The 25534-nt window shown below is 35.8% G+C and overlaps 1 protein-coding gene across 12 annotated transcripts; it reads left to right on the top strand.

The window, feature by feature from the left end:
* Positions 1 to 9714: 9714 nt before the first annotated feature.
* Positions 9715 to 24473, top strand: LOC117617269. Of its 12 annotated transcripts, none has more exons than XM_034346578.1 (20): positions 9715 to 10103; positions 10675 to 10861; positions 11807 to 11882; positions 11970 to 12050; positions 12162 to 12221; positions 12339 to 12443; positions 14466 to 14576; positions 15136 to 15177; positions 17257 to 17370; positions 17529 to 17671; positions 18307 to 18425; positions 18505 to 18611; positions 18695 to 18737; positions 18859 to 18950; positions 20185 to 20233; positions 21260 to 21330; positions 22272 to 22391; positions 22922 to 23007; positions 23409 to 23449; positions 24211 to 24473. In XM_034346578.1, exons 2-20 carry the CDS (start codon positions 10785 to 10787, stop codon positions 24219 to 24221), a joined length of 1548 nt encoding a protein of 515 aa, XP_034202469.1. In that variant the 5' UTR covers positions 9715 to 10103; positions 10675 to 10784; the 3' UTR covers positions 24222 to 24473. The 12 variants fall into 12 exon arrangements, with proteins under 12 accessions (XP_034202469.1, XP_034202470.1, XP_034202466.1 ...); XM_034346575.1 differs by having other exon boundaries at positions 9718 to 10103; positions 17260 to 17370; positions 23409 to 23454; XM_034346572.1 differs by having other exon boundaries at positions 9718 to 10103; positions 23409 to 23454.
* Positions 24474 to 25534: the final 1061 nt, after the last annotated feature.

Raw genomic sequence — 25534 nt, 5'->3', positions numbered from 1 at the left:
TCTGATTCCAACCTCAAACTCTGTTTCTATAACTTGTAAATAAGCAGCACAGACTTATAGAACTGTTACTGTACTGATCATGTTCAGAACCGTAATAAAACTTACTCAAGATCAAATAAAAAAATTTATCCAATAAATTCATTTCAAAAAAACTTATTTATATAAAATCAATATAAACTCATTTATAAAACTTATTTATATAAAATCACATCAAATCATTCATGAAATCTGATTTATGAAAGAAAGTCCACTCACAGATGGTCCGAGCTACTTTGACCCTTCGAAGGTCTCTTTTGCAATCCTGTCGGGCTCCTGGTGCCTGATTACCCATAAAGATTAAATTAATAGACTGCTGACTAAAAAGAATTTCAACTAAACCCCCTGCCCCCGGCTCCTAGAAATACGTGCATCTCCTTCCAAGTTACTCTTATGCCCTCGTTAGCCCTTTCAGACACTTGGACCAATTTTGGGAAGGTCCGACGCTCAACTAAGTGATAAACTGCCTGATCGGCCGACCCGGGACCCCGTGGGTCTACGATCTCTGATGGCCAATCTGGGCTTCCCTGAAGGTTCCTTACAGCGAGGGAACCGTGTTCTGCGAATTGGGTCTGAAATGAACGGTCGGATTAGCTAAAATTGCGTTATCGCTTAAAATCCAAACCCTAGCCACAGGGTTCGCGATTCCGGAGTATCCGGGACTCCGATTCGTAATCCGTCGAATCCTACACGATCATGACATCGTGTAGACCGACATATCCGAAATTCAGCGCGATCCGAATATTTAACGACACTGCACCCACGGATCGCGCGATATGGAAAATCCGTTCGGGGCTCAAACGGACTCCGAATCGAGATCCGCAAAATCCCACACGCTCGTGACGACACGAGGGTCACAAAACTGCACAGAATTACATCACTACCCTCGCCCACGCGCTCCAGCACGCGCGGGCAGCTTTGGGTGTCCAAAGCGATTTCGGGTGGCCGAAAAATCTCGAAACCAAGACTCCAAACTCCTACCCTAGGTAAAACACCCCATTTGGAGTCACTTTTGTTCTTGGACAACCCCCAAAAAGTGACCATAAATAGTAGTTTCAAGCGGCCGAAATTTTGGCCAGATTTCAAGTCGAAAATCGAACCCCTTAGAGCTAAAATTGATCGAAACTCATATACCCATAAGCTAGAACACGAAAAAATAGCTGAGAAACCCTACCTTACTCGATTGATTTGGTGGTCGGAAGTGAGAGAACGAGCTCCCAAAAATTTTCAGAAAAACTGTTGGAACCAGCCTGTTTCGTGGCAGTTTTCGGCTACTACAGTAGCGGATGGAGGCTGAGGAGGGGCAGGGCTGATAGAGGGAAGTGAGGTGGTTCGTTTGGGACCGGTATTGCCTGAAACGGTGGCCTGAGTTGGGAGAAATCGCTGTCTGAAGTTGGCTGGTCGAGATGGTTCGAGAGAGAAGAAAGCTGGGTTTATAAAACTGAACTTCGAAATATTTACGGTTCTGCCACTGAGACTCTTTTGACCATAACTCCTTCGTTACAACTCCGATTCGGGTCTACTCCGTGTCTACGGACTTGTTTCGCCGTGCTCTACGCAACGGCGTAATCGGAATTACCAAATTCTTTCCCGATCAAAAAGTCAACTTTTTTCCTATTAAATAATGCGAGGGTAAAATTGTCTTTTTGCTAAAAGATATTTTCCTTACTTTTTTTGATATTTTCTTTCTTTTTAGATATTTTGTTTTGGGTTATTACAACTCTAATGTTTGCTAATTTGCTGAAGCAGCTAAACCTTAGAGCACCTACACTCCAAAGGGCAAGGGTAAGACAAAGGCAAGACAACGTTTGTCACTACTCACGTGAATAGTGGCAGCCTTGCCTTTTTTGTTTCCACCTTAAAGGGCAATGGCAAATGCAATTACTATTCACTTTAATTGATTTTCTATTTTTTTTTATACTTAAACTATTAATTTTGATAATATTTTCGGTTGCCACATGTCACTATTTGTTATAAAATTCTCATATCAAATTTCAGATTAAATTTTAGGATTAAATTTTAGGATTAGATTTTCAATTGCCATGTGTCCATATTTATTATAAAATTCACATCTCACTCATCATACAATCGAAATACCTACTCACTCATTATACAATTGAAATACTCCCGGTCCTCATAGTTTGAGACAGTCGAGAACAAGGACGACTCAATCATTGGGGGAGGCGGTTCCACCGGATCAGGACGTGAGGGAGTATTTTCCTTCAGACGACGTAATAGTGCCATTATTTTCGACACGAAACGCACCACTGGAACCAACTACGAGCATTGTTCACTTAAGGAGCCATGTGTAATGGTTTTCCTCTTTTTTGTTTTGCCTTGAATCATCTATTAAAAAAAATGAAATTAAAAATGCAAGAAATATATAATTAAAAAATTGACATTAAATTGAACAAAACGGCAATTTATTTTTTTTTTACCTCGTCGCCAAGATTTTGATTGCTTCGAACGTTTGTCCATGATCCTCCAGCTTCGATGGAAGAGACTATTCGTATTTTTGCACAAATGGAATATTGTAGTAGAAAATTTGGTGTGCAAAGTGAAAAATATTGGAATGAGATGATTTTGTATAAAGATTTGGTGTGGAGAGTGAATAATATTGGTAGGTATTTATAAAAAAAAAAATTCCAGAATTTCTTGATTTTTTTACAATTTTTTTTCGATTTTTTTAAGCCAAAAATTGGATAGTCGTTGGATTGGATAAGATTTTTGGATTGGAGGCTCCAAGAGAAGCCACGTGACTTGTAGCGGTTGGTTTCTGGTAGCTATGGGTCAGCACTGACGTCAACGGCTAATGTTAGCAGCCTTCAGGCAACAGCTCACTCGATCCTTGCTCGTGGGCTTGCCTAGGCTGGTGTGTAATAATCCAAAACAAAATATCTCAAAAGAAAGAAAATATCTAAAAAGTAAGGAAAATATCTTTTAGCAAAAAGACAATTTTGCCCTCGCATTATTTACTGGGGAAAAATTTGACTTTTTAATCGAAAAAGAATTTGGGACTTCCGCCTACGCCATTGCGTAGAGCGCGGCAAAACGAGTTCGTAGACACGGAGTAGACTCGAATTGGAGCTGTAACGAAGAAGATATGGTCTAAAAACCCGAAGGGCAAAACGGTAATTTGAGAAAAAAAGTCAGATTTTTATTCACTCTCTCTCTTCTCCCCCGTCACTTTCTCTCTCTTCCCTCTCTCTCTCTCTCTCTCTCTCTCTCTCTCTCTCTCTCCCGTCGCACCCCAGCGTGCGACCCTTCACCTTCTCGGTGACGGCCCGGCCACCACAGGCCGAGCTGATCTCCGCCGTGGGTACCATCGGGTCCGTCTCCCTCTCGCCGTCAAAACTTGACCAACCTCAACCCTTGGGCCGCCCGGAGTTGATCGGAAAACCATGTTTTCCGATGGAGGTTCGCCCGAGTTCATCCGATCTTCCAGCTCGATTTTCTCATTCGTTTCTCCACCAAATCGATCGAGTAAGGTATGGTTTCTCAGATATTTTTCACGTTCTAGCTGATGGGCGTATGGGTTTCGATCGATTTTAGCTCTAAAGCGATCAATTTTCGACTTGAAATCTGGCCTAAACTTCGGCCACCAAAAACTACTATTTTCCGTCACTTTTTGGGGTATGTCCAAGAACAAAAGTGACTCCAAATGGGGTGTTTTACCTAGGATAGGAGTTTGGAGTCTTGGTTCCTAGATTTTTCGCCCACCCGGTAAGGCTTTAGACACCCAAATCTGCCCGCGCTTGCTGGGGCGCGTGGGCGAGGGTGGTGAAGTAATTCTGTGCAGTTTTGTGATCCTCGTGTCGTCACGAGCGCGTAGGATTTCACAGATCTCGATTCGGAGTTCGTTTGAGCCCCGAACGGATTTTCCATATCGCGCGATCCTTGGGTGCAGTGTCGTCAAATCGTCGGATCGCGCTGAATTTCGGATATGTCGGTCTACATGATGTCAGGGTTGTGTAAGATTTGACGGATTGCGAATCGGAGTCCCGGATACTCCGAAATCACGAACGCTGAGGCTAGGGTTTGGATTTTAAGCGGTAACGCGATTTTGGCTAATCCGACCGTCCGTTTCGGACCAAAATCACAGAACATGGTTCATTCTCTGTAAGGAACCTTCAGAGGAACCCAGATTGGCCATCCGAGACTGTGGACCCACGGGGTCCCGGATCGGCCTATCTGACAGCTTATCGCTTATTGAGGCTTCGGGGCTCTTAAGACCGTTGTAATTATCTAAAAAGCTAATGTGAGCATAATAGTAACTTTAAGTTGAGTGGACGTACTTTTAGGAGCCGGGGGCAGGGTGTTTAATTTAATTCTTTTATTTCAGCAGTCTATTGATTTATTATTCCTGGTAATCAGGCACCAGAGGTCCAGTCGACCTGCAGGAGGGACCTTCGAAGGGTCCATTGAGCTCGGACCATCAGTGAGTGGACTTTCTTTCACGAATTATTTTATATAAATGAGTTATATAAAAGATTTCTATAAATAAGATTTTATAAGTGATTTTATATTGATTTTATATATAAATGAGTTTATTTGAATAAAATTCTTTATTTGATCTTGAGTAAGCTTTATTGTGTTTCCGAGCATGATTAGTACATAAATAGTTCCATAGTTTTGTGCTGCTTACTTACACATGCTAAAGAGTTATAGAAAACAGAGTTTGAGGCTTATGGCAGATGAAATAGCAGCACAATTTTAGATTTCAGTTATTAATCAAATTTTTCCAAAGGAATTTATTTTAAAACCACCTCGTACCCATTTTCTTTGGTGATTACCCACAGTTGGACCGATATCTACGGACATCTAGTCCGATTTCAGTTTATGTCAGTGCACTTGACTTTGCCTCATGAGTTACGGAGACGCTCGGACCGAGAGTGCCAGGATTTGCGGCTCGACAGACTTGGTGTCCCGAGACCTGCCAGGATTGCGGCTCGGCTGACTCTGTGTCCCCGAGACCTGCCAGGATTGCGGATCAGGCTGACTACGGTCCCCTGCATCCTGCCAGAGCGACTCGAGCTGACTTGGTGTCCTCGAGGAATCTGCCGGCAGATCAGGCTGATCATAGTCCCCTGATTTCGCCAGTTTGCGGCTCGGGTGGACTGCGTGGCGCCCGAGACCTGCCAGGGGAATTAACGGATATGACATGGGTACAAATAGGTGGTATTTTCAAAGGATTTTCAGCTCTTTTATTCAGTTATGATTTTCAGCTATTTCAAACCAGTTTCTTTGATATTTGCGCATTCTATATCTTTATATAATTGTTCAGTTTTACGAAGCTATGGGCATACGATTATATTTATATTCAGATGAAAACCTTATATTAAACACAGGTGAACTTTAGCCTTACTTATCAAGTTACTTTTAAATGGGGGTTATTATGCTTATAAAATTGTTTTCAAGAACTTATTTTTGTCCACTCACATTTTCAATCTGTTTTTCGCCCCCAGGCCGTAGAAGTACGCGGGATCCACCACCGGGCCATTCAAAGCTTCCGCGTTACCACGTAAGGTAGAGTTTGGTAGAAAATCCTTGAAACCCTGAAACTTAGAAAATGCTCTGATATATAGTTTAAGTTGAAAAACTGGAGTTGAGAGCTGTTATCTGAGATATTCTGGTAGTTGGTGTGAAATTATTGATTGTTTAACAGGTGAAAAATTTTGGGATTGGTCAAATTACAGGGGAGACTTTGCCGAATTTTCGGCAGAAGTCTAAGGGAAATTTGAAAAGAAGTTGAAACGAGAAGGGTAAAAAGGTCTTTTGTGCCCGACATTTGCTAGGTGTCGGACACGCACAGGACTTGGCTCAAATTTCAAAGCGAAAATTGGGTCGGGTCCTATCATGGTGGGTCCCATCGCTTGCCCGGGTTAGAACTTGCACACTAGAGGGGGGGTTTAGGGCGGGGGCTGACTTTTGTCTTAGCCAAACCCATGCATTGGAGGTGCCCTTAACCAAATGCATATAAGAAAAATATATTACTCTTCCAATTTCGAGATATCCAATACTCTCTCTTCGAGCGATTCCAGCTACAACACTCAGCCCTGGCAAGACAGGGCCCGAGTTCGAAAAGCAGCTTCCAACGGGCTTGTGAAGCCCGGGTAGGCCATGGGTCCCACGAGACTGGGCCAGCTTGCAGGCGAAACCAGCCCGAGGCTGAGCCAGAAGGCTGCTGACGTCAGCACAGTAATTCAAATTTTTTATGCCACGTGGCGCGTTCTGGTGTGCCGATGCTTTTTTTTTTTTTTTTTTTTCAAATCCAATGGCTGGGCTTTTTTTGGGCAAAAAAATGTGAAAAAAATTATGAACTTTTTTTTTATAATAAATACCTACCATTTTTCTTCACTTTCAACACAAAATCCTCATATAATTTCTTCTCCTTCTATTATTTTTCATTTTTTATAAAAAATTTTCAACACATTCCATACATCAAACAAAATATAATTAAAAGAAAAAACCACAACCAAAACATAACTAAAAATAAAAAATAAACAAAGCATAAATAGAAATATTCTCCAAGTTAATTGTTTAGGTTTTAAAACAAAATAAATCAAAAATAAATAGTATTTGCCCATTGCCATGATAATGGGTGGAAACGCACATTACTTTTGGCAAGAACAGCCACTACTCACATGAATAGTGTCTGCCTTTGCCATGGAAACTAGGTGGAACCGCTCTCATTTGAGGGCGTAAAGGAACTATAAGATCATATAAGAGCTACTGTACCTGGTGGCTACTAGGTTCTACGTCTTTCCTATGTGGTTCTTCACAAGATTTGGTCTTCTCTTGTGTTTTTCACAAGATCTGATCTTAGTTTTTTTAACTACGGACAACCCAAGGTGCAGAATCAATCTTTCTCCGCCAAGGTGCGAAACTCAAGGTTTCAGAAATAGGAGCAATTTCAAATGGAGGAAGTTCAAACAAGCTTTGACAAAATTCTTACGTTGACAGCAAAGGAAGCCGATCCATTGGTGATTGAAGAAGAATATGATGGTGTAGCTCAAGATATCCTAGAGAGAAGTTTAGTGGCAAAGATTTACTCACCAAAACCAATTCACAAGAAGTCTTTTAAGAATGGGATGTTGGAGTTTGGGACCTAGTTGGTGAAGTAAACATTAAAGAACTCCCAGGTAACCACTTCTTATTTACTTTTGGACGTACGGAGGATAAAGAAAATATTTTAAAGTTTGCCCCTTGGAAATTTGATAAAAAAAACTTGTTTTGTTAGAGGAGCCAGATGGTACTGTGGCACCCTCTAAGACGAATTTAAAATTTGTTGATTTCTGGGTTCAAATTCGGAATGTTCTCCTCTTAAAAATGACTGAGAAGCTTGCTAGGTTAATTAGAGATAGAATTGGCAAATGCATAGATATATCTCGATGTGAAGGGGGTGAGCTGGTGGGAGGTTTTATGAGGATTTATGGAGAGGATTGAGGATAACCTTCCCTGGGGGTTGTACTGATCTAGTTGCATTTGTCTATGAAAAATTACCCAAATTATGCTTTGGATGTGGAAAAATTGTGCATATATTCCAGGATTGCAATTATGTGCCAGAGCAACAGAAAAGGGCTATAGATTAGCCATATGGAAGATTCCTTACCCTAAGAGGCTATGGTCATGCCCAATCCTCAAATAGCCAGTCTTATGATTCCATTTCAGAAAAGGAGGAAGAAAATAGAGGAAATAAAAGAAATTTTGATGCCGGAAAGCAGAAAAATGTCCCAAGAGAGTTTTCAGATGCTATCAGCTCTCCAACAAAGAAAAAACAGACAAGTAGTCTTGAAGTCAGTAACAAGATTCAAGCTGTTTCTTCACAATTATAGTCAATGAATGCAAGAAAGTTACAAGTGAAAGAATCATCCAGAGAAGGGTCCAAAGAAAAAAAAAAGGGACGCTCGACTTCAAACTCATTGAGTTCCCAACGAATTTCCAGAGGGTCAGAACAAAGGGACGGAAATTGGAAAAACAAGGAGGAAAATGGAAACATTGTTGAGTTTCATGGGAAATATGTGGGACTACCAACTATGATTGGTAGGAAAAAGAAGGATTGTTTTAACGGAATAAAAGAAAGATTGAGAAAGAAGCTTAGTGGCTGGAAAGAGAAATTGCTTTCAAAAGCAGGATAGGCTATCCTTATCAAAGCGGTGGCTCAGAATGTTCCAAATTATGCTGTGGGAGTCTTTAAACTTCCTATAACATTTTGCGCGGATTTGAATTCAATGATCTCTAAATTTTGGTGGAAGAATTCAGAGTATTGCAAGGGTATTAGCTAAGTAAAGTGGGAGCATCTGTGTTTTGCAAAGGATGAAGGTGGAATGAGGTTTAGAGATCTGGAGGTTTTTAAAAAAGTGCTTGTGGCTGAGCAATGTTGGAGACTTCTTACCAATGAATAGTTCAGGATTCACAAGGTGTCAAAAGCTCGATATTTTCCAAATTGTAATTTCTTGGCAGTTGGTAAAGGAAGAGCTTCTTCATATGTTTGGAGGTCTTTGATTTGGGGCCGTGAATTGCTCTTGAGTGGGTTAAGGAAGAGGATTGAAGATGGGCAAGATACTCTAGTCTATGGAGATGCTTGGAATCCTAGACCTAATTCTTTCTGCTCTTGAGTGGGATGAAATTTGCTCGGGATGCTGGCTTTTCTTCTATACTAATTGAGTCTGATTCACAAGGAGTGGTAAATGATGTAAAGAAAGATGAGAAAGAGTCGTGGGCATCAGATGGGCATCTCATTAATGATATTAAAAGGAGAGTCTGCAACAATTTGATGATGTTACTGTTTCTTTCAGTCCAAGGGGGTGCAATCAAGTAGCTCATTTTCTAGCTAGGCATGCACTTAATTGTAATACTCTAGTAATTTGGATTGAAGAGGTTCCCCTCTGTCTGGAGCCAGCTGTACAAAATGATATTGTTGTATCCTCTTAATTGTTATCAACGATTTCCTCTTTCGCAAAAAAAAGAAGAATATATTGGAAAATTGCTTTCTCATTCATTTGTCTAAATTACAAGTTCAAAGCATTGAGGTTTCGCCCAATAAATTGAAGTTGAAATTTACAATCCCTAGTGTAGCGGCAACCAAAAAAATTGTGTCGATTGCTGGTTATAGAATTATGCAAAAGGAAATAAAGAAAAGTACTTATGCAAAATAAAATCTTACAATATCAAAAGAGTAAAATAACAACGTTTTAAGAGTGACCATGAAATTGTTATGAGAGGAATTATTTTTTAAAATATCTGAAAACTTGTGTTGTGTGCTTATTTGACTACGTTTGCATGTCTTTTGAGAGAAGCTAACTTCATGGTTGATTGATGCTCCAGCTGCCCTAGGACTTCGGCTTAATCACCGCCATGTTTAGATTTGCTCTCTTTTAACGAATCATGCTCGTACTTATCAATGAGTTGTCTTTAGATGCTTTTCGTCGTAATTCTTTATTTATTATATGAATGGGGTGGCCAAGATTAAATGCAAGTGACTAGTTGATAAATACACTCTCGTCTTCGTCCGCCGTTTGGTGATGTTAACATTTGCTGTCCATCTCATAAACATCACCATAGAACAACCTGGAAGCCAGTCTAGTCGCCAAAGAATCCCACTTCCAAACGGCACCGTTTAAGTCTCAAATCTTCTTCTTTATCTAGAAATATAAAAAAGAATATAAAAAAATTCAATTTCCAAATTCCAAATTTCAATCTGCCAATGACCCATAAGTCCCATTTCACACTTGACCATGACACTCACAAAACTCAGAACCTTCATCCACAGTGATTAGCTTGGCTTAATCCAATCTTTCCATTATTGTTGCTGCGATAATTAATAATGGTACGTGGAAAAAACTTCGACGACTCTAATGCCCATTGACTTGGGGATGAAGAACAACGAAAGCACACGCCTTTTAGCTTTCAAACACATCTCTCTCTCTCTTTCTACTCTTACTGATACTGTTAGGCAGGCAGAGTATTAGATCTGTGCCCTGCAAGTACATAGAATTCAACTGGGTCTTGTAGCTTGCTTCTTTTTATAGCTTCCTCGGGTATTTCTGCCTCTGCAAAACGAACAGGTACACAATTTTTTTACGTGTTTTAATCGTAATCTTTGTTTCATTATTGTTCTGGTACACGCCCAGTTTTACTTTTTATGGTAGCTTTCTGTTTGTGGGAAGTCTTTTTCACATTGCTAGGCAGGTAGTGTTGTTGCTGAAGTTATTACTTTACTTGTTTTGTTGGTGGATTAAATTTTTTGGGGTTTGAGAATTTTGGTTAAAGAGTTGAGATTTAGGTTCGACAGTGATTGTGGCTCACTGGGTTTCAGTCATTTTTCCTTTTTCAGAGGGGGCTCTGGTTTTTCAGAATTGTAAAATGTGGATAGAAAACCATCTTTTAATGGAAAAAGCAATTGAAATTAAGACAAAGTTTGGTTTTTTAATGGATTATTGATTTTTGTTTGAATGTTATGTTTACTAGTTGAGGCTCCAGTTGATGGTATTTGTAATTCTATATTTGGGTAGTGGGTTTTGCCTATTAAATGCAATAGTGGCCTAATTTTGCCTATTAAATGCAATAGTGGCCTAATTTTCATTGTTTTGATATTTCTTTACGTCTGATGATTTCTTTATAACTTATTAATTGTAGGGAGGTTCTTGAATCAGAGTAAAATGCAAGATTTAGTTAGTAATAATGGGAACAATCAATTATCACGCTATCGGAGGTTGTCTTGAAGCGAAGCTTGAACTGCCAATGAGATGTCTTCGAGTAAGAGGGCATCTCAACAGTTGAAGGATGGTAGGATGCAGAATCAAAGCAATGATGTCTTGAACAGGTCATACCCACAACCAACTTATTATAAAGAGTGTTTATTCACCAGTGTTTTGTTTCCAGGTTGATTGATTCAACATTTCCCTCCTACTGATAGTTGATTGATGTAAAAATTTTGTGCACTTGTTAATAAATTTCAAGCAAGCATAGACCTAGAGTGCAAATGAGGTTGGGTAACCTATGGGGTTTATTTCTCAATGATGCTAACCCGTACAGTTAGAGTTTAGTGCCTCTTAAAATGATGGACATGGAAGTTTGTTTCTGTGTGACATTGCTTGTGCAAAAAGGTTTTTGTAACTATACTTAGCGGAAACCTTTTGAGATTTACCAACTACCAAGTTACCTTAAAATTTCAAAATTTGAGCTTGAGTCGTGTTTTGTATGGGTCATGTTTTGGGAGGAGGTATGGCTTCTGGATTTGGTTATTGGTTGATGTGATTAATAAATTTTTTAGACAATGAAGATATTAATAAAGAAAAAGAAGAAAAGATTAAGAAGAATGATACCTTCTTTTTGTCAGTTGAAAAGGTTGAGAGTAAGAAACCTTGGAGTCACAATAAAGCCTTTCAAAACTAGAAGTCTTATCTGGAAGATGTTTAATGAATCTCATTATAAAACTTTTTTTTTTTGGTGTGGAAAAGCTAAAGAGAATGAGAAGAAAACTAGCGGAGTACTATTTCAAGGAAACTTCAAAATAGAACTCATTTATAACTTAATTGGTGCACCGTGCACAAAAGCTCATAATTTTCCTTCTTATAAAATTTAGATATTCAACCAAAAAATGAAATTTAGATAAATTTATATTGAAGTTTTCGTTTTGGTATTAATCGTTTCCTTCATTGATTTACTTGTACTACTAATCCTCATCTATATGGAAATATACAAGTTAAGTGGTCTGTTTTATCTTCATGTTCTTAAGTATCTTTGTTTTCCCCCATCCATTTTGTAGGCGTAGCTCTGAAGCACAGCTTACTCCAAAGAATTTAAAAGATGATAGTGTTCATTTTAAAGATCGAGAATCTATGGTACTGGTACTTCATTAGTTTATACATAAAATGTATGTTAACAAGCAGGAACTTTATTTGATATTTTACACTATGTATGTTAACAAGCAGGAACTTTATTCTCGAGCCAGAGCACAGGAAGAGGAGATCCAATTTCTCCGTGGGCAAATTACTGTTGCTTGTGTGAAGGTATAGCAATTCTTAACTTGCCATTTGTCACATGCATTTGCATTATCCTTATAGTTGGTTCAATTTTGGATATGTAAATGCTTGAGAATTAAGTGGTCTTCATTGTATCAGGAATTGCGCCTGCTAAATGAGAAATATGCATTGGAGAGGAAATTTGCTGACTTACGGATGGTTTGTCCATCGCTTGAGAATCAATATGGTTTTTTCTTGGAATGCACTGATTCCTTTAATAATAAAAAAGAAATTGGAAGATGCTAAAGTATAAAATAATATTATGTTGATTGATAGGTGATTGATGAGAAGCAGAATGAAGCCACTACTTCTGCGTTAAATGAATTGGCACGCAGAAAAGGCGATCTTGAGGAAAATCTAAAATTAACTCATGATTTGAAGGTACACTAACATTTAAAGATGGTGCTAGCTTTAGAATATTATGGTAGTTTGTAGCTGGGAGGCCTATTCTTTGTTGTCTGTTGAAAATAATAGCAATAACCTGATGCCCAAGTATCTTATATTTTATTGATTTATTGCATTGCATGAAGACAATGGAAAAATGGTTTTATGTAAAAGAATTTATCACAGTTTTCTCTATTTCATGACAATAAACACCTTTTGACTGGTTTTCTCTTAAGAACTCTATGACATTATGTAATGAAAGTAATTCTTTTAGCTATAGGCCGAAGAAAAGGAAAGCTAGTGATATTAATGGTTTTCCTAAAAATCTAAAATGGTTGATGAGAAATTAAGCTCATTAATAGATCTGTTGTGTTTGTCAGACAATTCCTCCTCTTTTAAATATGGTTGAAGGTTGAGTTTGAGTTGAGCTCCAGGATCCAATCTGGTGGTTCCTTGGTGTGATTTACCTAGTAAGATAGTGAAAAAATTGGAGAATATTGTGCATAATCTATCTGGTGGCCAAGATTAAGTGCCATTTTAATTTATTGTACATGATCTATCTGTTTGAGGTATAGTGTTTTATTGGTTTACAGAATCTACTTAGAAAAGCATAAACTCTTGAGCTTTAACCATATGGGCAGGGAAATTTTGTTCTTTATTGAAATTTCTTAGTTGGTTTTGTGTTTGATGCCATGTAAGATTTCACCACATGTTTATAAGCTCAGAAGAATTGATGTAGCACATAATTAGTTCAGGGTAAAGTTTCCAATGTTTTCAAAAAGGAAAAAAATGTTTCAATATCAGCTGACACTAATTTCCTGCTAGTCAGGAAATTTTTTAGTATGTTTACACTATTTCTATCCTTTGCAAAGGTTTGCAAGTCATACTTCTAACAGAAAAAAAATAAAAATAAAAAACAGATGTACCTAATGAGCGTACATCCCTATTCTAAAATTAATCCATGTAACTATTTTCAATTAGATGATAAGGGTTCTCATAAAAAATTACTCTACCTGATTAAGAATAATTTGTTGGTACTCTACCCTGTGACGCACAGATACTACACAATACAAATATTGCAGGCATGGGCGGAGCCACACTAAGGGCTACAGTGGGCTGTAGCCCAGTGTGGTTTTTTAAGAAAAAAAATATACAACCTATATATTTAACTTATCTTCAATATTAGCCCAGTCAGTTTAGGGTTGAATACGAATTCGGAGAAACTGGTTGACTTTTTGTGTTTGACTTTTGGATATGTTATGTATAGGGTGCGATACGTGTTGAATACAAATTAGGATAAAAGAGAGGTTGTTTCACAATATTTTTAAAAAGATTTTTAGAAAGGGATGTGATGTTAACTTAGAAAAGTTTTGAAGTATTTTAAAAATAAGTGGGCCTGAGTAGTATTTCCAAATGCTAAGAGTTAATGCAAAAGGAAAAAAGAAGAATGATGAAATGAAATTAATGGATATGCATTTTACTTGTTTTTCTTTTATGCTCTATTTCTATCTACGACCTTCTATAATTGAGTTATGTTCTTACATTTTTAGTGTTGTTGATGATTATTGAATATAATTTTATTTTTATTTTGTTGCATGCCCTTTTGTTTTACTGTCCTAGTTTTTGGAGTTCTGCTAACTTTATCACATCGTTTCCCGTATTCTGTTTCCCCACAGCCTAGACCGAACTTTAATATCCAGATAACCATGTGATCAAATGCCAAAAGTCCACATTAGTTAGTTTGTAGGGTATTCGTACACACTTAATCAGATTTGGATTATGTTTTAGCTTGAGAACATTTGGGAATACTATGATCTTGATATTCAAGATGTCCACATATTTAGCTCAATATAAATGCGTTGATGTTTCAATAGGCTGGTTAAACCTCTCTTAAACTGATGTATGAATCGGACTTGATAACTTTAGATCTATCGTCTTTTTTTTTCTTGCACATTATTGTTTTTGCTCTTAGGCTTTTTCTGTTATATTGCGGTTATTAATAGTTTATGTATTTGGTAGGCTGCAGATGATGAGAGATATATCTTCATGTCGTCTATGCTGGGGCTATTGGCTGAATATGGTATTTTGCCCCATGCTATTAATGCTTCTGCAATATCCAACAGTTTAAAGGTATCAATCATGTAGCACATAGATAACATATATTACATGTAAAAAGTATCCTGGCATATGGGTGATGTCATATTCTTTTGTACAAAGTTTCTTTCTGCTCTGGCTTCATTCAGGCACTACTTTTCTAATTTTGGGGGTTTTATTTTTTTCAAATCACGTTCATTTTCCAATTCCTTGGAAATGAGCTGTCTCAGATGATTAAAAAGAAAAGAAAAATCCGGTGACATCCGATTGATGCTGAGTTAAGGTGACATGTTTTGTGCAATGATAATTGTTCAGAATAGTCAAGGATGAGCGGGTGTTATGTTAGATTTATAATGAAAAGGCCAAGTAAAATGAAACTAATTGAGTGCCAACCTCTGAATCTTAGCAAAAGAAATTTATTCTCTTTTCTTTTCCTGCATTTTATGGAGAGCAATATTCTTTGGGTATATGTGGGGAGAAAAAACTGCCCATATTTTATTTGGGTCTATCAAAATTGGCAATCTGTTTTCTGTCTATCAGTCTAGCAAAGAGTTTTCTTAAGTCAGCCTTGATCTTTGTTTTCTTGAACCTGCAGAGACTACATGATCAGTTGCAGTGGAAGATTAGAACTTCACATGTAAGCAAGCACTCTTGTTACTTCATGCTGTTGTCAGTGATGATTCTTTGTTTCTATACTGTAGAGTGCATTGTTTTACCCATTATTATGTATAAAAATTGTTTCTCTCCACCACCCATTCTTTGCTACTTAGTCTTTTAATCAGTATTATACTTTTTGCTCATACACGTATGCGCTGAAAATATCTTATCCTTATATGATAAATAATATAATGCAGGCATATTCTTTCCAGAGTGACCTTTTTTTCTTTCTTTTATATTTTAAAAGTTTCCAAATATTCTTCTCCCTGCAGACATATGTAAGCAGATAACTTACAAATTGTAGCTGAGACACTGCATATCCCTGTTTTGATTTGTTTTGAATTGCAATATTTTAGTTCGATGAACACCCATAGCTCTAAAAGAGGATAAACATTGGGCCTGTTTTAGAAAAGTTAAATAATTGGAAATAGGGCTAATTTTTTGGCTTTTGGGTGTATTTTTACCTTACTGCTAGCTGAAAACACAGCATATGGTGGGTAATAGGCTGACGAATATGAAATGTAAGAATTGGTGAAGACTTGAGAGAACACCTACTGTTTTGGGTATCACACCCAAGAAAAAGATGCATCACATTTTGTGCACAGCTTCTGGAATTTTGATATTTCTTCATTAGAAGTAAACATCCATACGTAGCTTTCGTAAGCTACAAATGCATATTTGGTGGGCTTAGGTTTTAGAAACTTGTATTTTTAAAGGTTTGGGTTGGTGATGGAGAATCTTAGGGTTTGTAGATGAATTTGAGGCACAAAAATTGATATTTTATGGCATAAAGTTGACATAAACTGAGAAGTATGCTTACTCTAATATCTTGGGATTTTGAAGGTCTATTTGTGACTCTGGGGTCGTAAGGATTTAGTTAGGCAGAAAGTGGCTAGGTTTTTGGATTAAGGGAGGGACAGAGAGAGATAAAAAACATGCATGTGGAATTGCTTCATAACTAAAACACACCATTAATTAATCAATTCTCTCTCTTGGATTACAGGATTACTTATGGTCCTCTTTCCTTATATTACAAATAAGATTAGTAATCTAATGCCAACTCCTAATAGGACTAGTAAATCAAAGGGCGCATATAAAGGCCGATTAACTATATTTGATTTAGATACTAATAAAATAAAAATAAAAACCGCAACTAAGGACCAAAACTGGCAAACATGGAAATTATTACACTAGTCGTGGCTATAAATAGTTGAAAGAAAACCTAATTATAAGATTTCGATGGCCTAATTAACTATCATGAAGCCTTACCGCTGAAAAACAAATCTTATGAGTGGATGTTAAATCTTCTCTAATCATGCCATGGCTTCTCTATTCCTTTCCTCTTTGAAAATCTTGAGATGATAAATCTGGCAGCTGCTAAAGAATTCATGTGTTGCATAAGGACCCACCTATTTCTTAAACTTTGTGCTGACACTGAGAAGCATTTTGAATTGTCCTGACCCATAAAGAATCCACTCATATTTAAGCTTCTTGTCATTTGGACGACACAAGAGAATATGACAAGGCTTAGAGGGAGGATCAAGTTGCATGATATCAGCCAACTCACTAATAGAATAGGTCAACGAAATTAGTGTTGTTAGTGTTGTTCACCAAAGCCACATTGTAAGAATTCAGCTGGGGTTTTGCCTTTGCGGCTTCATTTAAGGTTGAGACTTGAGTGAAACTGAAGCTTGTTGCCTGGTTTACTTGATAACATTATCTCTTTTCTCATTCTCCTCCTTTTTCGAATCTTGATATTACTATAAGTTTGTTTTTAAATGCTCATATATGCTTATATGCATGTTTGTTAATGAATATGGGAGACACAAATATGCATACTTGTGCAGGTGCCCAAACCTTTCAAAGAAAAAAACTAGAAAAGTTTTACTTCTTGCCTTTGAGTGAATACATTTAATTTTAATTTTAATTTTTGCTATTTCCTAGTTGTAACGAGCAGAAGCTTCTTTTCTTGAATTAACATTTGTTAGGAATATTATACGACTCTTTTTTATCACAGTTGTAAGTTAAAGACAATTGCAATAAGGCATCTTCTTTATAGCAGGATAAAATTAGACAATTAACGTCTGGCGTGGAAAATGATGCTGAAAGTGAATCTCATGGTAAAGATAGCCGTGGTCCTGGCATTTTGAATGGCCAATTTCCTCATATCTTGGTATTTAATCTACTCATATATTATGCTGTGTTGTTCTACGGACTTGGACGAGTATTGTTTTCTTTCATTGTTCACATCACTGAAAACTCTCTCTCTCTCTCTCTCTCTCTCTCTCTCTCTCTCTCTCTCTCTCTCTCGCCTGGTCTTTCATAATGCAGGAACAACAAGGCTTTGATCATTATACTGATCGACAACATCTGGAGCCAACTGATAAATTGCCGAAATATGTGGCTCACATTGCTGACATGAAAATGCTAATTAATAATGAAGTTCCACATGTGTTCACATCCAATACAGAGAGGTTGGCAAAATTCATCTGTGTTCAGGAAAAGCTTTCTTTTTTCCATCTATTATTAAGCATGTATATGTTGAAAGAACAAAGCTTTCTATATTGTTATCGTGCTAAAATTTTATTTATCTGTGAACAAAAATAGTTAAGGACACCTGTATTTGCAGAGCCATGTTTGATCATTGAAACAGTTTCTTTATAGCATAGAGGTCTTTTGAAATTTCATATGTTGGCCTGTACCTGTGCCTTGGTTATATTATTTGTTGAAGATTGATATTTCATGAGTGACTCTGCCATATGAACGAAGTCGTCTATATGGTGCCATTTGAAATCAATCTCAATTACATTTAGATGTCTTTATCGATTTCTTTGATGTGATTCATATCAAGTTCTTGAAAGCTACAAGTATCACAAATTGTTCCTTCATATAGACTATTGGTGGTGTTTTATAGCTTCCTATCACTGATTCATTAATACATTTGGATTGACTCTTAAACTGAGGGAAGTTCCAAAATGGAAGGGTTTATTCACAATTCAACCATAACATTATAGAATTATTTTCTGTATACCTATATTTCGGTGAGGAGCTTTTTACATGACACCTTTTCCCCTTGCTTATGTTTGACTGTGAATCAAATGGCTCATAGGGAGATGGCTGGATTTACTAATAAAGATGACGCGAATGCGAGAGCTGGGAGAATGACCAATGGCACCTTATTTTCTCCTCACACCACACATGATGAGATTGCTTCCTCCGCTCCTCAAGGTGATTGATGTTTTTATCTTTGAAACAGGGATTTTCTTGCTTGACCTTTTGATATCTAATATGTTTCTTTTGCATTTAGAAGGTCCTACAATAGAGAATTTTCAGATTATTGGTGATGCTGTTCCGGGAGGCAGACTTCTTGGATGTGGATATCCAATACGTGGAACCTCACTTTGTATGTTTCAGGTGAAATTCCTTGAACATTCTTCATGTGTGAACTTCCATATATGTTATGATATACTTATATGTCATCGTTGTTTGCATATCAGTGGGTTCGTCATCTTCAGGATGGCACTAGAGAGTTCATTGAAGGTAGACAGTTAAATGAATTTTGACTTTCTTGATTTTTCTCTTGTATATTAGATCCTGTTAATCTTTATCTACGAATATATTGTTTTATTAATGTCTTTATGTTTTCTTTTCCTTCAATCAGGAGCCACAAACCCAGAATATATTGTCACAGCTGATGATGTTGATAAAATAATTGCTGTTGACTGCATACCAATGGATGACCAAGGCCGTCAGGTTTCTTTTACCTTGTATATACATGCACTTGTATATGTTGATACAGTCTCTATATTTTTGTGTATGCACGATTGCAAAAATGCGGAACTGTCTGTATGTTGATTTTTTGAGTAGGTGAAATTTCTTTTATTCCTCCCATTATGCTTTTAGTCAATGTATAGGAAAAATATGTTGTGTTATTTTCTTTTCGAAAATTTTATTTATGAAAGTACCATAGTCTTTCTGAATCTTCTTGGGGATAGTATTACAAAGTGCAAGTAATTTTGACTAGATTATCACACCCTTTTTTGAATGGTTGTGCACTTTGATAATCTTTTGTTTGAGACTTTGAAAATATGTTTTCTCATTAGTTCAAAATGATGATGATTTGATCTGCATATCTTTTAAGTTAGTTTTAATATATCAGTTGAAGTTTGGGGAGAATTAGTGAAGGAGAAAATAATATAATAATGTTCCCGTATGAGGCTCAAAAAAGCTGCTGCCCATAAATTGATTATGCGTACGCTGTATCATCCAAGCAATGCAATTTAACTAGCAAAGCATTAAGTCAAAATTGATTGATATTGGATAATCCTCTCTCGCCAAAGTTCTCAAGGCACTTTAGTCAGAGGTGGGTGGGTATGAATATCATTGCCTAGAATGCGTGCTTTCATATGATGCTGCTACGCATTCGCACCACTGCACATAACTAGCTAGACTTATGAAATCCTAAGTCCATTTGAGGAATAATTGAACCATGAGTTGTGGCAGCTAGCTTTATGTCAGATCATTCTATACATCCATACCTACCCCTCTGAACTTTTAGCAGGCAAAGAACCAATGTTATAGTACTAAGACTAATCTTTCATTAAAACCTCAGTTCTCTGTCTCTCTCTCTCTCTCTCTCTCTCTCTCTGTGAGCTTATGCTTTGGGAAATATTATTAATGATAACTGGGTGTAACCTTTTTTAATGATTTATCTTGCTTATTTGCATATGCAAAGTCCACATTTGGTTTCGAGTTGTTTGGTGGGATTACCTGAGGGGATTGTTGATGTTTGTTATTTTGATTATATTGCATGGCAGATTTTCCCATTAACTTTTGTTATTAGTTCCAGTATTCTCTGACAAAAGGAGATTTTGTATGGTTTTCATGGAATTTATTAAATCACCCGGGTCATAAGTAATGCCATTTTATATACTTGTCGTACATGAGATTTTTTTTTTTTCCTAATAAATTTGTTTTTCATTATCAGGGGGAACTGGTGAGGCTTTTCGCTAATGATCAGAACAAAATCAGATGTGGTATGTCCATTTATATTAGGCTTATTATCACAAAACGTTCCTAAGGTTTACGAAACTATCAGAATGCATCCTTAATGTTTTTTTTGTCATTCGTGGTCCTCAAGGTTAGTATGCATGATCACAAATGGTCCCTGCCGTTAGGTTCTGTCAAAAACTCCGTTAGTTTGCTGATGTGGCATATATGTATATCACAAAACATCCTTGAGGTTCACACACCTATCACAAATGGTCCTTATGAAATTTTTTAATTTTTTATGAATTATAATTATTTTAAAATATATATTAAATTTTAAATACATGTGACACTATATTATTGTAGATGTTGGCTCCATATATATGCCACATCAAAAAACTAATGAAGTTTTTAAAAAATAATTTAAAATTCATAAAATTTAAAAATGAAAAAAACTAAAGGTTTAGGGTTCATAAATGGTCCTTAAGATTAAAATCCTTCTATAAATGATTTTTTCATTTATAAATAATTTTAAAAAGAAAACCAAAATTTTATGAATTTTAAATTTTAAAAAAAAAAAATTCATAGGGACCATTTGTGATAAGTGTGTAAACCTCAGGGATGTTTTGTGATATATATGTATGCCACGTCAGCAAACTAACATAGTTTTTGACAGAACCTAACGGCAGGGACCATTTGTGATTGCACATACTAACCTTGAGGACCATAAGTGACACCAAAAAACATTAAGGATGCAATCTGATAGTTTCATAAACCTTAGGGACGTTTTGTGATAATAAGCCTTTATATTATTGATGAGTTTGGCATAAACATGCCTTATATGAATGACTTTTTTTATAGTTGTTTTATGTATAATGGATTCTTTGTATATGTCTTTTTTTTTTTCTTTCTAAAAGTTTGATAATAAGTTAGTTTCTTGCTTTCCAGTTGTCAGTGTGTTTTTCCCTCTAATCCCTTTCTGCCAACAACATTAATTATTTAAAAAGACAAAAGGATAGTCGACTGTACTCTTAAATTTTTCTTTCATTGTATTTTCATGAGGTACTTTCTAGACCCGGAGATGCAAATGGAGATTGACGAACATATTTCTAGAGGACAGGCCACTTTTAGTGTTCAGCTACTGGTAAGTTTAATTTTTGCATCTTTCTATTTTCTTGTTGCATATCTAATTCATCAGTCTGTTTAATGTAGATTGATAAACCCATCTCCTGACAATAATCTAAAATACTAGTTTATAGGAAACTTAGTGCTTGGTGAAATTCAAATATAATGATCGAGTTTGTGTATGGACTGGAATCATTTAGGAGAAAACTCCAATATAGGTACTTTTATTAATAATGTTTTACCAATTGTGCCAATTTTTGTTTAAACTCATTGCTAAAATTTCTTTTGCATTTTATTTCATCCTCTTGCTTTTAGTATATTGTATAACTTGTATGAATATGGATGAAACGTGGGCATCTAAATTGAATTATTTGTTGCATAATTAATAAGAATATAGTAAATATTTTAAATTACGATGGAAAGAACAAAAGAAAAGATTAAGTGAAACACCCCATGTGATTTATACATGTATTGCAAGTTTGATGCACATATAAATTGCCATGATGATCTCAACCTGATTTTATACGAAATGGGTTGAAAATATGGTATAAATGGGCAATTATTTGAATCAATTGAGAACTCAGAAAGCTATTTCCCTGCAACTTTTTTTTTTCCCCTGGAGGAAGGGTACTAAACTCCCCTGCTTAGTTAAAATGCCTGGCTTATAGGGCAAGATTGGGAAATTGTTCCATATCGGGTGATATGCCTCATCTACTGTATAATAAATTACTAGCTTATATGCTTATTTTAACAGTGCCTGGCTCCCAGGCTCTTCGTTTTGTTTGTTTGTTTTTGTGGGGTGAGTGTGGTTGACTTTATATTGTCAAAATGATATAAATTTGCACCTTATTGATCCTTATATTTATAAATTTGTAGCTATATGGTTTTGTCATTCTGCTAAATCTGTTCCTTATTCGTATCACATGAAAAACTTTTGCCATATAATCTTGTTAAAAACAGATGGACTCTTCTGAGAATTGGGAGCCAGCAGCTTTAATTCTGAGACGGTCAAGCTATCAGATCAAGATCAATAGTACAGAAGCTGTTGTAATTGCAGAGAAATTCTCAAAGGAATTATCAGTATGTTCTTAACTTGGTGATACTTCGTTTGAGAAATTAGGTTTTTATGTCATGAGATGTTCTCCAAGTTACTTGTTGAAGTATTGGATGAATTTAAATCATAATGAATAAGTTTTATACAACTGTATCAAGTTGGTCTAGAAAAGGTTATAATAAAAAAATTTGTATCTACAGTTTCGCGTGATGAAAGTGAATTCCTTATCAAAATAGGTATCCATCATACAGAACTAAAAGCAATCATGCTTTCTTATAAGCCCTACAGTGTTTGACAAAATCTGCAAGAATCCGCACTGTTGAAAGATTCCTAAAGGCAGAATAGAGTTTAATTCATATAATGGATATTTTTTTACCAGACGTTGTTAGTTACAGTTTCTGTCACTAGTCATTTGTAAGTAATCAGAACCTACAATGCAAAACAACATATAATTCAGTGGATTAAGTCAAACTCAAAACAATATATAAAATGTATTAGTTTATATTTTCTAAACATAAGACAATCCATATAAACTTCCATAATTTGTTGGTTGCAGATCAAAGTTCCTTGTGGCTTCTCAACACAATTTGTGTTGACATGTTCTGATGGATCTTCTCATCCTTGTACCACGTCCAATGTTCGGTAATACATTAATTTTAATTTTATGTTTCATTTTCATTTTGGTCAATAACTTTTGTTGTATACTTGTATATTTGAATTAAAGCATTCTTGATATTGTAGTGCTGCATTGGATCATTTTTTGGAGATTTTATGGTTTATCAGACTTGTATTTTATGTCCATTTTCTGATATGAGAATAGTACAAAAAAGTTGCTGTTACCATTAGGATCTATACGAGAATCACATATAAGGTTACTCAGTGAATAATATGTTAGAATTGTGATGATTAAGCCTATAACTGAGGAAATCAGCTGGAGCTAATCTTGGAGGAGATAGTGGCTGTAATAAAGTGAATCACACTAAACATTCTTGTTTTTGTCAACAATATCCCATCTGATATGATATATTAAATTTCTTTTGCAGGATGCGCGATACTCTTGTGTTGACCATGAGAATACTCCAAGGCAAGGTATTTCTTTACTTCAGATTGTGCCCCAACATCTTCATGTATTAGTTCTTTTATGTGTTTTCATGCAAGATCTGGGGCATAAGTTTTATGGTTAACAAAAGAATGGGGGATATTTTTAACTCCTCTTCATCAATTCTTTAATATGATTCCTTTTTAAGCAGTACAAATTCAATTGATCCTTTATAAGCCTCAAGTACAAAGAGATGCTATGAAACATATTTGGTCCGACTCTGATGTTAGTTTAACTATAACAGAATATGTGGATTACAGTAAAACTCAGGAGGCGAAGCACAGAAGTATTTTTTGTTTTTGTTAAAAAAGCATGGAAATGTTTTGAAACAAACAATCATTTTCTGATATTTAGTAATCTATCTAGATTATCCTCTAACAGTGGAGCAAAGTGGGGCTTCCATATCATATTCTTTAGAACTTTGAGAAATGAATGTAAGAGAAAATGTCAAGGGCATATCTATTATACACACACAACACATGGTCTTGCAGTGTAAGAAGTTATATTTCTAGACTGCTAGTTGAGATGCATGATTAGGTGGCATCACTTCTAGATGTGTAGTAGACCTAGTGGTGCCTATTTGATCAAAAATTGTGATTGCTAGCCCCACAAGGGGCCAATCTGTAGGGTTAGGTTCGGGGGACACACATATTTTCATTAGTTTCTTGGTGATGCACTCCATTAGTAATTCCTAATCTTCAAACTTGGAAATTTATTTTCCTTTTGTTTTGTGTTTTCTGGTGCAGGCACTGGATGACAAAAGGAAAGGAAGAGTATAGCCATAATTTGAGCATAATGTTTATAGCCATCATTCATTCATAGGATAAAGCGATAAATAATTAATTAAACAGAGATCTAAATACCAGCATGGGTAAGTAAAAGATAAAAGCTTTTGTAGTTTCTTCCATTGTATTATGATTCATAGTCAATGCTTATCTCTGAACCACGGATCACACAGCCATTCTGTATAGACAAGCATGAATAAAATAGATGTATTTTTCTTGTATTACCTTATCGATTAATTTAGGCTAAATACTCTTTACATAGATTGAGTTGTGTGTAGAAACCGAAAATGATGTCACAACTATCAATTAATTAAAGCTAAAAAAAACACTTTTCTTTTAGTGAAGTATTAGTTAGTTTAAGTTGTAATTCCATATGGACTATGACTTATTCATCAAAAGAGTTATTTATACTTACACCCTCTGAGTTTTCTTGTGTTTTTCACAAAACTCCCGCAAGTCTCAAAGATTACATGTACACCCCTTGAGGTGTCAGTTTGTTTTTACAAAATTCTTTTTTGTTGATTGTCCAAAAATTGATGATTTCATTGAAAAAAAACTTATGCAAATGACAAAATTAACCTCAATGAAGTATATGCAATTTAATCTAAAATGTCAACTTTGTCATCTGGAGAATTTGTATAAAATTATTAATCTTTGAATGAAAAATCAATGAAAATGAGTTTTGTAAAAATAATTTAAAACGTTAGGGAGTATTCGTGAAATTTCTAAAATCTCAAGGGCTTTTGTGAAAAAGTAAAAAAACTCTGGAAGTATTAGTGTAAATAATTCTACATCAAAATAGTCTGTCATATTATGGAATTCTCACTATATCAAATATGTCGTGCAACTAGGTGTATATATTTTTCTTTCTGTCTCTATCTTCACGTGACAAAAGATATATTACGTGAGGAAGATGTAAAGTAGGATTAGTTGGTAACATGGATAATAAAAACATGTAGTGCACCATACAATAATGTTCATAAAAAAGTTTGTTTTTCTTTCTCTGCATGTTTTTTTGTTCTCGGAAAAGCAATAATTTATTTTAAGGATAAATGTACATTGAGGAATAATACAGATTTTATATATTCTAATTGAAAATAAAATGTAATAGTTAAAATTCTAAAACCAAAAAACATAAAACATTTTCAGTTAAGACTTATAATGTTTACATCTCAGTTTACGATTTTAATGTGTACCTAAAATGTGTGTTGCGAATGAGCATTGACTTAATTCTTTAAAAACGTGTCATTATTAGGTCAATCCGTTATTAATCTGACTTGATAAG

This window comes from Prunus dulcis, chromosome 2 (genome assembly GCF_902201215.1).
Source record: "Prunus dulcis chromosome 2, ALMONDv2, whole genome shotgun sequence".
NCBI lineage: Eukaryota > Viridiplantae > Streptophyta > Magnoliopsida > Rosales > Rosaceae > Prunus > Prunus dulcis.
This window is presented reverse-complemented; position numbering and strand designations above follow the sequence as displayed.